This window comes from Ursus arctos, unplaced genomic scaffold (genome assembly GCF_023065955.2).
Source record: "Ursus arctos isolate Adak ecotype North America unplaced genomic scaffold, UrsArc2.0 scaffold_19, whole genome shotgun sequence".
NCBI lineage: Eukaryota > Metazoa > Chordata > Mammalia > Carnivora > Ursidae > Ursus > Ursus arctos.
The window spans coordinates 45,641,526-45,654,686 of record NW_026622863.1 but is presented as its reverse complement, the minus strand read 5'-3'; the positions used below and the strand labels follow the sequence as shown (position 1 = coordinate 45,654,686).

At 61.1% G+C, this 13,161-nt stretch overlaps 1 protein-coding gene across 1 annotated transcript; it reads right to left on the bottom strand.

The window, feature by feature from the left end:
- Positions 1-2,643: 2,643 nt before the first annotated feature.
- CCDC97 (coiled-coil domain containing 97) lies at positions 2,644-13,161 on the bottom strand. The gene is made up of 5 exons (XM_026482239.4): positions 12,963-13,161; positions 8,817-9,272; positions 7,055-7,333; positions 6,502-6,631; positions 2,644-4,871 (listed from the first exon to the last, which is right to left on the bottom strand). Exons 1-5 carry the CDS (start codon positions 13,006-13,008, stop codon positions 4,751-4,753), a joined length of 1,032 nt encoding a protein of 343 aa, XP_026338024.1. The 5' UTR covers positions 13,009-13,161; the 3' UTR covers positions 2,644-4,750.

Here is a 13,161-nt window from a genome sequence, read left to right as displayed (position 1 = left end):
GACAGCAGCTGGCCCCGTCATACCCAGACACGCTGTCACACCCCGGGTCCCAGACGGAGCAGTCCCACACACCCAGACACACCCCCAGGGTCGCGGCCCTCGCACGCCCAGCCCGTGCCTGGGCCCGAGGACAAGTCCTGGCCGCACACCCGGGGTTGCACACCCCGCGGTCGCCGGAGCCCTCGCCACGCCCTCGTGACACACCCCGCCCACCTGCCCGCCTGGCTGAGTTGGCGCGGAGGCCTCCCAGGAAGGGAAACTTGCGGGCTCAGCACCTTCCTGGACTGCCTGCGGGCGGCCCCAGCTCTGTACCCAGCAGCCCCGGCCCCGCGGGGGGGGGCCAGGCCCCGTGGGGACAAGGGAGTCCTGGCCCCCTGGCCCAGCGCCCAAGCGCGGGGGCAGGACCGGGGTTCGGGGAGCCCTGCTCCCCTCCCCCACCCGAGGGCAGCCCCGGGAGGGGAGGGAAGTCGTGGGGGGAGCCTGGGTTCCGGCTGGAGCCCCAGCTTCCCGTCCAGCCCCCACGGGGCAGGAAGCTGGGCCGGGGAGGCCAGCTCAGGCCTTCCTGCCCCCTCCCCCAGACAGGCCTGGGAGCTGGGTCCGGGGGAAGGAGTGGGGAGAGCAAGGGGGGGAGGGGGGCTGAGAGAGAAAGCCCCTTCCCCCCCAACCTCGTGATTGGTGGTGTCTTTTGTGTTTCTAATGTAGATTTGAACATATTCAGGACCCGTCTCTGTGTGTGTGTGTGTGTGTGTGTGTGTGTGTGTGTGTGTGTGTGTGTCTGCAAGCCCCGTGCTGTGACCTGTGTGTGTCCAGCATGGGGGTTTCTAACACATCAGCCGGCACCCCCTGGCTGTGTGGAGTGTGGACAGCTTCTGTCCAAGCGTGCGTCCCCAGCACGTGTCCCCTCGTGTGTCTGTGCAGCGCGTGGGTCCAAGTGTCCTCCCTGAGCTCTGTGACATGACACTGTGTTGCAGCAAGTCTGTGTGTGGGAGTGGGTCGTATCCCGGGGGCGCGCTTGTGTGTTGGCATTTTTTCTCAACATCTTTGCTGTTGTTCTCTGGGCGTAAATGTGTGCAGTCTTCAGTAAGTGTGACTCGGAGTGTGGATGTTTTCTGTGCGTGTTTGTGTGTCTGTGAGGGAGGTGTGTTTCCAGGAGCGCTTGTGCTGTGTTTGCTGGCTGGGCTGTGTTTTCAGTGCATGTGTGTGTGTGTGTGTGTGTGTGTGTGTGGGCGGCTTGTTTCTGGGGGAGGTTTGTGACCGGCGTGCGCCTCGCTGGTATTCCGAGCACGTTGTGTCTGTGGGGTGTGTCTCCAACATGCTTGCTGTCATCCTCCTCATGTGTTTGTGTGAGTGCGTGTCCATTCAGGGACCGGTGTCCTCAGCTCCATGAGCAGATGGTGTTTGCATTTTGTCTCCCCGTTTGTGGGCTGGTGACTTGGGTGTGTGAGCTGTTGTGTGGGTTTCTCGTTCTCGCATCACGTGATCTTCGAGGTGTTTTGAGTTTTCAGTGGTGTCCTGCAGGTCCGTATTTTGTGTGGTGTTTCCAGGGCAGGAGGGGCATGGTGTGTCCCCAGGGAAGCCACCGGCATCCCGAGCGACACGCCCAGTGGCCTCTGTGCTGAGTGGAGGCTGCGTCTGCGGTGTGTCCCCTTGCCGGCTGGTGCCACGCTGGCTCGGGGCTGGCTGTGGCGGGAGGGCAGGGCAGGGGCTGTGGTGGGCACTGGACCCGCGCCCGGACCTCGGTATAAATATCCCAGCTGCCGGCGGCTGTGTTTACTCTGCCCCAGCCCGGGGGCGGCGGCAGCCCGGCAGGTCCCGGGGGCGGGGGGTGACCAGGCCACAGCGCAGACACTTCCTTCTGGCCAGACAGGCCACAGCCTCACTGCCCCTTCCCGCCCCCTTTCTGGATGGGGGTGTGGCGGCAACCCCTCATCCTGGGCTCCCGGGGCCCCTAGTGACCCTCTGGACGTCCTCACGGGGCTTCCCAGGGTCTGGGGGACGGAGAAGAGGGGCCGGGGGCAGGGGGTGAGGGGGCAGGCCAGGCACCTCAGGGAGAGGGAGACGTGGGGGTGGAGACTCCAGGAGGGAGCCACAGGAATGGTCACAGAGGCGCAGGGGCCGGTGTGGAGCTATGAGCAGGAGGGAAGCCAGAGGGGTGGCGGAGTTCCTGGGCAGGCCTGACGGGGGAAGAGCGGGGGGCTGAGAAGGGAGGTGGGAAGCGATGGGACATTCGGGCAGCCAGAGGTGCGGAGGCACAAGAGGAGGCAAGGCAGAGGAGGGAGAGAGGGAGAGGGGCAGCGGGGCAGCGGTGGGAGGGACAGGATGAGAGGGCAGGACAGGCAGGGGGGTCAGACGGGGTGCGGGTGGCAGCCAGGAGGACAGACGGGAGACGGGGTGGGGGCCGGAAGCCCACGGAGGGGCTCTCCCCCAGCGGGCCCTCCCTTCCTGACTCAGCCTCTCCGTCCACCCCGACCCAGGGCTGGGGGCAGAGGGCCAGGCGCCCCCCGGGGCACGTCCGGGTTGTAGCCGCGGGGGCTGTGTCGGGGGTGTGTCTCCCGCAGGCCCTCTTGACTGGCCCCACCTCTGTCTCCGCGGCCGACGCTCCTGTCTCCGCCATCTGACTAACCCTAATTCTGACTCAGCGGCTGTTTCTCTCATCACTTTATTATGAACAAATCTATGTCCGGCAAAGTATATCACAAACAACATTAATGATCAAATGACAGACGGACGAAAACCGCGCACATCACCCGGGGCTGCTCCCCGGTTAGAAAGCTCTCTGGGACTGCGGGTGCGCACACGTACCCGGGGGCAAACACCGTTGGTCCTCGGACTCTCCAAGTGTGCGTTGGGCCGGCCGATCCTGGGCTTCTCTGGGAGCTGAGGCCGCAGTGTGGACAGTTTGTGCCGAGCGGAGCGCCGCGATGGTTCTGGTCCAGGTGCTGACTTCCACGCCATGGAGACGGTTCCAAGCCGGTGTGCAGGGTGGCGCCGAACGCATGGGAGGGGGCCCCCGAAGCCTGGCTGCTGGTATCGCCCTCCGCAGCTCTTCCTCGGTCTTCCCGAGGAAGTCCGTGCATCTGTCCGCTCTGACTGGCCCTGACTGGACAGCTGACACGCAGCCTAGGAGGATGGCCTCCAGGACCTGGGAGGTTCTAGCCCGGGTTTTTCATCTGCGCTGGCTGTGCGGCCTCGAACGACTAACAGCCCCCTTCTGGCCTGCCCTGACTCACCTACGGAACGGAGGCGAGTCCCTAGTTCACAGGGTTGTCTGGAGAATTCAGTGTGGCGCCGGGCCCGGCAAAGGACAGAAGTGCTCAGTAACCAGAAGCTTCCATACTTAACAGTCTCTCCGTGTGAATGCCCCTCGGCCTCTAGGCCAGCTCTCACTTTCTGTGTCTGGCCCTAGTCCTGCTTCACCCACAGGGCACAGCTGAGGTCCAGGGGTCAAGAGTGGTGGCCCCAGGAGGCCTCAGGGTCTCCCCCTTACTCTGGGCCTTGTGCCCGAGGAGGTGGTTTTGAGGGTCCCTCAGGCTTGGCTATGGCGGGGTGCCATCATGCTGGCTCCCAGGAGTGAGGGCTTCCCAGGCCCCACCTCTCGGACCCGTGGCCCATGGCCCTCCCTGCAAGCAGCTGAGCCCTTCTCCATGTGCGTGTCTACTGGGGGAAGCAGGAGCCGGGTGTGGGGGCATGGGAAGGCGGGACGCCTGGGTTCCCACAGGCCAGTGGCTGAGTCACCGGGAGGCCATCTGGCTCCCATTAGCCTGGGGCGGCAGGGGGCTCTGCGGGGCGGGCCCTGTGGCCAGCTGGGGGCAGGGATGCTGGGGCAAGCTGTGTGTGGGATGACTCAGGACCCATGATAACAGCCTGTGCGTATTTGGGGAGTGTAAACAGGAGAGGGAGAAGGAGGCGGAGGAAGTGAAGGAAAGGAACACTGCGGCTGGGGAAAGAGAGGGGCCGGTGGGGCTGAGTGGGGAGAGCCCTCCTCCCCGTGCCCCCTCCTGCCACACCCAAGCTGGCAGGCCCGTGGCCCCAGTGCTGCCTTTGCACCCCCCTCCCAAGTCTGGGTCCTGAGGGAGAGGTGACAGCTGGTAGCCAGCCCAGCGAGGCCTCCTTCCTCAGCAGTCAGGGCTCTGCTGCCCACAGCAGCCAGGCTGGGGGTGGCGGGACAACATGTCCAGAGAGAGAAAGGCGGAGAGGCAGACAGAGGGCCGGAGGCGGCGTGGAGGCCAAGATGGGAGCGTACAGTTGGGGAGAGCCAGAGGCCCAGAGCGAGGGTGAAGGAGACAGGAACGAAACAGCGTTCAAGAGGCGCGAGCTGCACCAGCACCAGAAGTGGAGAAATAGGCAGAGGCCGGGGGTGAAGCTGGGGGCTCACCCAGACCCCACACTGGGCACTGCCGTCGACCTGGCCGGCTCCAGCTACGAAGGGCCCGCTGGCCTCGGTCAAGGGGACGAAGTTCAGCCTGGGCCCTGTCGTGGGGACAGAGACTGAGGTGCAGGGAAGGGGACAGAAAGGCAGAGAGTAAAGAGGTGCAGGGAGAGGGAGACGGATGCAGAAAGCAAGAGACGGAAAGGCAGGGAGAAAAAGCGAGTGAGCCAGAGAGACAGCGAGAGACAGGGGCGAGGAGAGTAGGGGGGGAAGGTAGGGAACCCCGCACACAGAGGGGGCAGGGAGTCGGCTGGGATGGCACCAGAGGCAGTGCGGCTGTCCCCTAGACAGAGTCACGGGCGGGGTGGGCGGCCGCAGCCCTCAGTCCCCATCCAGCTCCGGGCTGGGCGCGTCCTCGGGCTCCTCCTCGTCGAAGTACCTCTCCTCCTCATCCCGCGCCACGATGTCCAGGTTGTCAAAGTCGGGGTTGTCATCCACGGTGCTGCAGGGGGAGGGGGCTGTCAGGGGCCGGCTCTCTGGGCCCAGCCTCAGCCTCGCTGCTTCTCACCCTTCAGAGAGGAGCTGCGGCCCCCAGGGTCAAAGGCCACCCGCCGGAGGCTCTAACTGGGAGCTGCCCCCTGGGTGGGGGGGCAGCACTGGAGTCTCTCAGGGCTTCACACAAAAGGCAACATTTTCCAAAGCAGAGATTCTACGTAAAAACTTCTGGTTTCTCTCAAAAAGCTGGAAGATGTGGGGACGGGAGGACCCACGTTCCCCAGAGAGTGCTTCTCAACCAGGAGGAGTCTGCCCCTCAGGGGACACTTGGGAATAAACTGGAGACATTCTGGTTGTCACAACTGGGGGGCTCCTACTGGCACCCAGCGACTCGACACCAGGGACGCCATTCCATACGCCACCGCGCACAGGCCAATGCGCCACACGAAGAACGATCTGGCCCGGAAGGCCAACAGTGCTGAGGAATGTCTGCCCTAAGGTGACAAGGGATGCTCAGTTGTCGAGAGGACCCCTGCCCCTGCTGTTCCCCTGCAGGAACACTCTGACCCCAGATATTCAGGTCACTTACCCCTCCCATCCTGCACGTCTTTGCCGAAACGTCACCTGCGCAGACAGCCGCATCGTCCCAACCCCCCGCCCCCAGACCCTGCTTTCATTCTCCTTACGGCCCCCTCAGCACGAGATGCTAAATACTCCTGCTTCCTCACTAGAGTGGGGCTCCCTTCAGGGCAGGGAACCCCTTCGCTGGCTGTGGTCGCCGCTTCACCCCCGGCGTCTGGCCACAGCAGGTGCTCAGCGCGCTCTGGCTGAAGGCAGAAGAGGGACCCGCTGGCCCTGCTGCCCAGCCACTGCCCTCCAGAGGGGGTGGGCTTCGGTTCCCCTCATCTCTATGCCTCATGCCAGGCCCAAGTGCCTCACAGGCACCTGCTTTCTGGGGGCTCCCCACGGCCCAAGCACTCTGCACCCCGCTTTGTGTGGGAACTCGGGCCAAGAGGCTCCACCCAGCTTGACTTGCCTCCGGAGGTGATGGCGGGGGGGGGGGGGGCGCTAGATCAGGCCGCGGGTGTGCCCGGGGGCCGTGGTAATGGTGTCCCCCCCTCAGCTGGCACACCCAACCAGGCAAGACGGCCTCAGTTGTCAAAGCCTGTTATCTCTGACTCCGATACTGATGGCAAGATCCTTCCCAGAGCAGTGGCCGTATGTCTCGCCCTGGGGTTACAGTGGGACAGCAGGCAGACTGCAGGGGCGGGTACCACAGGCCCCTCTGTGCAAGACACTAACCCTGCCAGCGGTCACTTCCTGAAGCGCAGGGAGGTCTGGGGGTCCGTGGAAGAAGCTGGTGTGCCTGGGGGCACCTGGGGGGCTTGGGGCGGTGGCATCCTACCTACCAGGCCACCACCACTCACCCGAATGGAAATAGTTCGGTCTTTTGTCACATTTGAGCCGACCGTCAGCCCTGCGCAGTCCCTTCTTCAGGTGAGGGGACTGCTGCTCAGAGAAGGACAAAGCACGTCCAAGGACGCCCGCTGATCTCTGGTTCATCTGAAACCCTCACGCCATCTGAGCCGGGGCCGTGGGGGGCTGGGCTGGGGGCTGGGGGGTGGGGCCCGCGTCACCTGTAGTCAAAGTCCCCGTCCTTGCCGTCCAGGAAGCGCTGGTGCATCCGGCTGGTGAACTCTTCCCGCAGGATCAGCCTCTCTTCTGAGTCGGGGACCCAGGCCTCCGAGTCTTTGCCAGGGCTCTGGTCTGTAGGGGCGGACACCCACAGCGGGGGACATGAGCGGTACACTCGGGGAGGGGCTGAGCACAAGGCCGAGCAGAGCCGCTCCTCTGTGCTGGTGGGATGGTAACACAGTGGTGACCAAACGGCCCGGTCCTGCCGCCCCGGGCCACACGCCAAACACACAATGACAGTACAGTACTCCGGAGGCTGGAGAACAGGGTCAGGAGCTGCTACCTGGACGGTGGCGAGGGGAAGGCATTCTTGGCAGAGAGAACGGCACGAGCATTGGCCTGGAGGGGAGCGATTGCTGGGTGCCTTTGGGGGGGGGCAGAGATGCTGGAAGGACTGGGAAGAGCCTGAGCACTCAGGGCAGGCAGGGGAGGGACGCGTGGTCTACTCTTGCAGTCGGGGGCCCAGCCTGGGAGCCCCCTAGTCCCGGCCCTCACCTTCCTCATCACCGTCCTCCTCCTCTTCTTCCTCCTCCAGGCAGGCCTCCTCCTCCTCCTGCTGCTGGAGCAGCCGCTGCTGCAGCTCCCGCTCCTGGTAGGACTGGAGCAGCAGATCAGAGAGCGGGCAGGCGGGGGTGCCGAGGGCACCCGGCTTGGGTGGCTGGTGGGCCGGGGCACGGGCACTGAGCTCCTCCTGGGTTAGGTACTGCCCGATGTACTGCTCGTACAGCAGCGGGGCCCGGAACCGCATCTGCTCATCACTGAAGTACTCGCCGCCTGCACCGAGACAGGGCGCGCACGGGCTCAGCGGTCTGGGTGCGGGGTGAGCCTGTCTGAGCAGACACGGGTCCGCGACCGTGCTCGTAGGAAGCCATGCATGCACAAGTGCAAGCCTGTGCGTGCACATTCAGGCGGGAGAGGACGCAGGGGCCTGAGGTCACGTGGCCGCGAGTACTTGTGCATGCGTCAGGCATGTGCGCATCATCGGCCCTGTAGCGCACGCTCAGCTGTGGACACCATGTCCGCCGAGGCGCTGGTGCTCTGGGGCCTGTGCGCGACGGTGCCCGGCAGAGTTCATACGTCCCTGCCCATCGCTGCGCGTGGACACACAGGTGTGCCCACCCTCCTGTGCGCGTGTCTGGGGGTGAATGCGAGTCAGCGTGCAGGCCACAGGCAGGGGTCACGTGTGGCTGTCTGTGCACGCAGCTGGACGTGCCAGATGTGGGCACCCCTGGCGGTCTTCCAGACCCCAGACCTCACCTTTTCCCAGAGTACTCTCCTCTGCAGCTGTCCCTCGGGTGGGCTTGGCTCCCCGCCACACCCAAACCCGGGACCTTCCCGTCTCCCCTGGTTGCCTGTTCCTGCAGGTGGCTCTGTCCCTCAGAAAACCCTTAAACCTGCCTGGTCCCTCCCACCCACTGGTCCCAGCCCCGCCTTCAGAGCCCAGGGCGAGAATCTGCCCAGAATCCCGGCCTCTGCAGCACTGGGGTCTGTGGTCGTCCCTGTCCTGTGTTTCCCACCATATTCTGTTTCTCTCCCTCCGTTTCCCTGGCTCTGTTTCTGCCGCTCCGCCTCCGCCCACCTGTCTCTCCTGGGTTGCCCGTCTGTCACCTCACCCCCCATTCATTTATCCCTCCTCCTTCCATCCTTCTTCACGACCTGTCGCTGCATCCCACCCTCTCCAACTCCATGGCTCTAGGGTCTGCGTCTTCTCCCTAACCGGAATCTTCACTCACTCTCTGCCTCGTTTGCTCTGATCTTTCAACTTTAGTTCTGGTGTCTCTGGTCACAAAGATGCTCGTAATTATGCTACAGGCAAGAACGTATCGGTGTTTTCCTTCATGCCTTCCACACGCGTGCCTTGTTTCAGAGGGACTTTGTATCCCGGGTCACAGACACACTCTCCTGGGTTTCCTCAGCACCTCTGTGTATGGTGTGAGGGAGGGAATCTCGTTTTCCTGAGGGATAACCACTTATCACAGTGCTGGGTTGTGTGTCTGTGGCCCACTGACTTGAAATGGCACTTGCGTCATCTACTAAATTCTGACCCTTCTCAGTGCCTGTTCCATTCTCTTCCCTGGGTTCCTGTCTGTCTCCACCTGTCTTGTCTCATCGCTTCCCGCTACTGTTTCAACCTCCCTGTGTCCCTGTCTCAAAACTTCTCTCCCAGGACCTCTGTCCATGTCTCCACTCTTGCATCCTTAGTTCTTACTTCCTCTGCCTCGGTCTCCCCACCCGCCCAGCCCACCTGTCCCCACACCTTGGATGAGCTCACGCAGAGCAGCGTAGCGCCGGTTACGCAGGCGGGTGCGCAGGGTGCGGGGTCGGGCACGGCCCTGCCGGGCCACCTCGGCGCAGTAGAAGTCTGCACGATGGTCGCCACGCAAGTGGCCAAAGCAGGCCAGGTGCTCCTCACGGAGGCCCGTGCGGAAGCGCTCCAGGAACACCAACGGCTTCTCATGGTACAGCTGGCCCAGGATGGCCACCTTCTCCCGCTCGGTGAGGTCAGGCTCGCCCTGCTGCTGGCTGCACACGGGCAGGCGGCTGGCAGCCACGGCGCGCAGCATGGCACTCACCGCCGCGTTCTCAGCCCCCGGGGCATCATCATCTGGGGCCCTTGGGGCTCCCTCTGTGGCTTCCGCCTTGTCCTGGGGTCTGGGTGGGACCGGCGTCCAGCTCAGCTCCCCCCAGTGCCCAGTACTGGGCTGTGTGCAGCCTGTGGGGAGAGGGGAGATGTGTTAGTCCTGGGATGGGAGTGCAGGGGAGGTGGAGTGGGTGGAAAAGACTCATTTTACATTTACTGAGCACCTACTATGTCCTGCACACTGTTCCAGGTCCCAAAGAGACCACAGTAAGCACAAAGTTGATATTTTAGTAGGGGACGCGGACAGTGAAAAACGCAATTGCTGAAAACATATGATGTGTTAGCAAACTTACAGTCTCTTGGGTGGTCCCAAGAGCTATGGAGAAAAATGAAGAGGGAAGAAGGAGGGAATGGGGTCAGTTGGGGGGCAGGCTGCAATATATTTATTTCAGAGAGAAAGGGGAGGGGCAGATAGGGAGGGAGAAAGAGAGGGAGAAAGAATTTGAAGCAGACTCTGTGCTGAGCACAAGCCCCATGTGGGGGTCAATCCCCCAACCCCAAGATCATGACCTGAACCGAAACCAAGAGTCAGACACTTAACCGACTGAGCCACCCAGGCGGCCCAGGCGGCAATTTTAAATGGGGCAGTCAGAGAAGCCCTTGCCAAAGAAGTGACATTACAGCAGACCTGAGGTGGTGAGGGACTGAGCCGTGACATTTTTGGGGGAAGAGAGTTCTATGAACGGGAATAGCCAGTGCAAAGGCCCTGAGGCAGGAGTGTGCTTGGTGAGTTTACTTGGGCCTTTGCCACCTCATTCACTGACTCACACAATTCTTTGCCTTTTCACCTGTTCACAAAATCACTAATGCATCCACTAAATTGTTCACTCATTCCCTCTCTCTGTCCTGCTCCTTCACACATTCATGCAGCCACTCTTCAGCAACTCTAAATCTGTGCGAGGCCCTGCGCTGGGCCATGCTGAGGATCCACGGGAGCGAGCCAGCCCAACACCAGCCCAACACCTGCCCTCAGGAAACAGCCAGTGTGGTGGGGGAGCCAGGACGGTCAAAGACAACATGGGTGCTGGTAACGGGCAAGCTGGGTGCTAGGCAGACCATGTCGAGAGCTGTTTCTCAAAAGGTGTGGGAACCGGAGTGAGGCTGAGCAGGCAGGAAATAAGAGAAGACAGAAAGTACAGGCCACTCCTTTGGGCAGCCTGGCTGCGGCGGGGAAGAGGGAGGGGGTGAGGGTTACGAGTGCAGTGGGTTTCAGGGAGGGTTTTAATCGCTGAGACCAGAGAAGACAGAGCTGGGCAGGGGCTGTGGAGGAGGGCATAGAACGGGTGGTGGTTCGAAAGATGCTCAGGAGGCAGAGGAGACAAGCCTTGGGGCTGAAGGGCTGGGAGGCGGGGGATGCATCCAGTTCAGGTCCAGGGCTCTGGTCTGGGGACTAGTCAAACTGTCCCTGAGACAGTCACGGACGAGGAGCGGATCTGGGGGTGGGGGGAGATTCTGAGGCCAGTTTCAGACATGAAAGGTAGGAGAGGCCCAGGGCATATCCAAGGGGAGACATCGAAGAGACTGCTCTTCCGTGGGGCTAGAGATTTCTCAGGAGAAAAATGCAGGGCTGGGGACAGAGCTATGAAGACGGCAGAGCCAAGACAAGAACCAAAGCCTAAGCAAACAAGAGGTCACGGGGAGCGCGAGGGGAGTGTGTGAGCGAGAAGAGAAGAGTGGGCTAGGAAAGAGCCCCTCCTGGATGGGGAGAAGTCATGCCTGTGAAGGAGGCCGTGAAAGGCTACAAAATGGGCCACTGAAAGACAGCCACGTTTTCATTCCTGGAGCCTGTGTTACTGCTGATGGCCAAAAAATGGGTCTCTGCAGATGTGAGGAAGTAAGGATCTTGGGACAGGGAGATTATCTTGGATTGTCCAGGTGGGCCCTAAATGTCATGTAAGTGTCCATAAGAGAGAGTCCGAGGGAGACTGGACAGACACAGAAGAGAAGGCCACGTGAAGCCGGACAGAAGCAGAGATCAGAGTGATGCGGCCACAAGCCAAGGAACGCCAGGAGCCACCAGAAGCTGGAAGCGCCTCTGAGGGAGCCCTCCACAGTCCTGCTAACACCTTGATGTCAGCCTCGTGGTACTGATTTCAGACCTCTGGCCTTCAAAACTGTGAGAGAATAAATTTCTCTTGTTCTAAGCGCCCTGCCCCTGGCTTGTCGACATCTGCTGCAGCAGCCATAGGAAACTGATGGAGGCTGAGCGGGAGGAGCCCGAGAGAGAGGAAGGGAAAGGGAAAGAGTGGTGTCACAGAAACCAAGGGGCGCATCTGGGTGGCTCAGCAGGTTGAACATCCAACTGGTAGTTTCGGCTCAGGTCATGATCTCATGGGTTGTGAGATGGAGACCTGAGTCGGGCTGTGGGCTCCTTGCCCAGTGGGGAGTCTGCTCGAAGATTCTCTCCCTCTGCCCCTCCCCCCACTCTCTCCTTCTTTCGCTCTAAAATAAATAAATAAATCTTAAAAAAAAAAAAAAAAAGCAAGCAAGCAAGGGAAAACTTTCAAGAAGGATGGAGGGGTCAATGGCATTGAATTCTACAAGTAGTCTTGTAAGAGAAAACCTGAATGGGGTGACTCCATTTAACTACACGGGGGAAGCCACCGGCAGCTTTGATCAGAGCAGTTTCTGGAGGTAAAAGCCAGAATGCAAGTGGGTGGGAGGTGAGGAAACGGAGGCAGGTGTGGATGACTCTGGAGAAGATACATGGTATCTTTGGTATCTGGAAGGCGCATGGAACTGAGGGAAAGACTTTCTTTTTAGGTTAAAACATTTTTTTTAATGGAAAATTTCCAACATGCACAAATGTAGAAAATACAACCATATTCCCACCCCCACCCCATATACCCACCATCCAGCTTCAACAAGGACCAATTCTTGGCCAGTGATGTTTCAACCAACCTCCCAACCACACCTCGCCCCACCTGGGATGACTGAAGCAGCGGGATGAAATTTTATTTTAACTTTTAAAGATTTTATTTATTTGACAGAGAGAAAGAGCACACAAGCAGGGGGAGCAGCAGGCAGAGGCAGAGGGAGAAGAAGGCTCCCCGCCGAGCCAGGAGCCCACACGGGGCTCAATTCCACGACCCTGGGATCATGACCCCAGCTGAAGGCAGACGCTTAACCGACCGAGTCACCTAGGCGTCCCAGGATGAAATTTTAAGATGAGCAAAACGAAAGCGTTTTAGATACTGATGGGAAGGCATCGGGAGAAATAAAGAGGTTAAAAATGCAAAGGACAGAGGTGGAGGGAGCACAGAAACGGATTAAGGACCCGAGGAGGCAGAGAGCACTGTGGACTTTGGGGGAAGGGTAATGAGAATGAAATGGGGGAGCTGTGAATCTGGAATAAGCAGAGTTTGCGTGGGACAGGAGGAAGGTCAGCCTGGTGCAAGGGAAGGGTCAGTGTGATGCAGGGGAGGTAACTGAGAGGCAGGGCTGACTGGACACTGGGACTCAGCCGGGACGGGGCAGGTTTCTGTTGGCCCGAGAGTTAGCCTGGTAAGGAATCGGGTTACCCTGGTACAGGGAAAGGGCTGGCCTGGAACTTGGAAGAGGTTAATTTCGGGGGAGCGTACGGCGTAAAGGACAGCAGCTCGCAACGAGAGGGATTAACCTAGACAAAGCGGCGAAGGGGACTGATAAACCTGAGGGCAGGTGTCCCCGTATAAAGAGTCCTCCTGCGCGCCCACGGGGAATCATTTCCCAGTGACACCGCAGCCCCACCCTCCCGCCGACTCCCCGCGGCCGGGGCCTCACCTTCATCGGGTTCCCTGGCCGCCGCCGCGGTCGCCACGGCCTCCATCCCAAATCTGTCCTAGTTAGCCGCCGCGGTAGGATCTGGCCGCCGACTCCGGGCCCAGACCCTCAACGGCAACTTCCGGCTGAGCACACTCCGGGGGCGCCCGGTGCTCCGCCAAGCCCGAAACAACAGTTCCGGGGGCGAAGGCGGACCTCC

What these genes read in the sequence shown, in the direction of transcription:
- CCDC97 (XM_026482239.4), bottom strand. Translation starts at nt 13,008, where the DNA reads ATGGAGGCCGTGGCGACCGCGGCGGCGGCCAGGGAACCCGATGAAG. An exon ending in GGCCAGGGAACCCGATGAAG is followed by an intron (nt 9,273 to 12,962) that starts GTGAGGCCCCGG and finishes CTCTCCCCACAG; the next exon opens with GCTGCACACAGCCCAGTACT. An exon ending in GGAGGACGGTGATGAGGAAG is followed by an intron (nt 6,632 to 7,054) that starts GTGAGGGCCGGG and finishes CCGCCCCTACAG; the next exon opens with ACCAGAGCCCTGGCAAAGAC.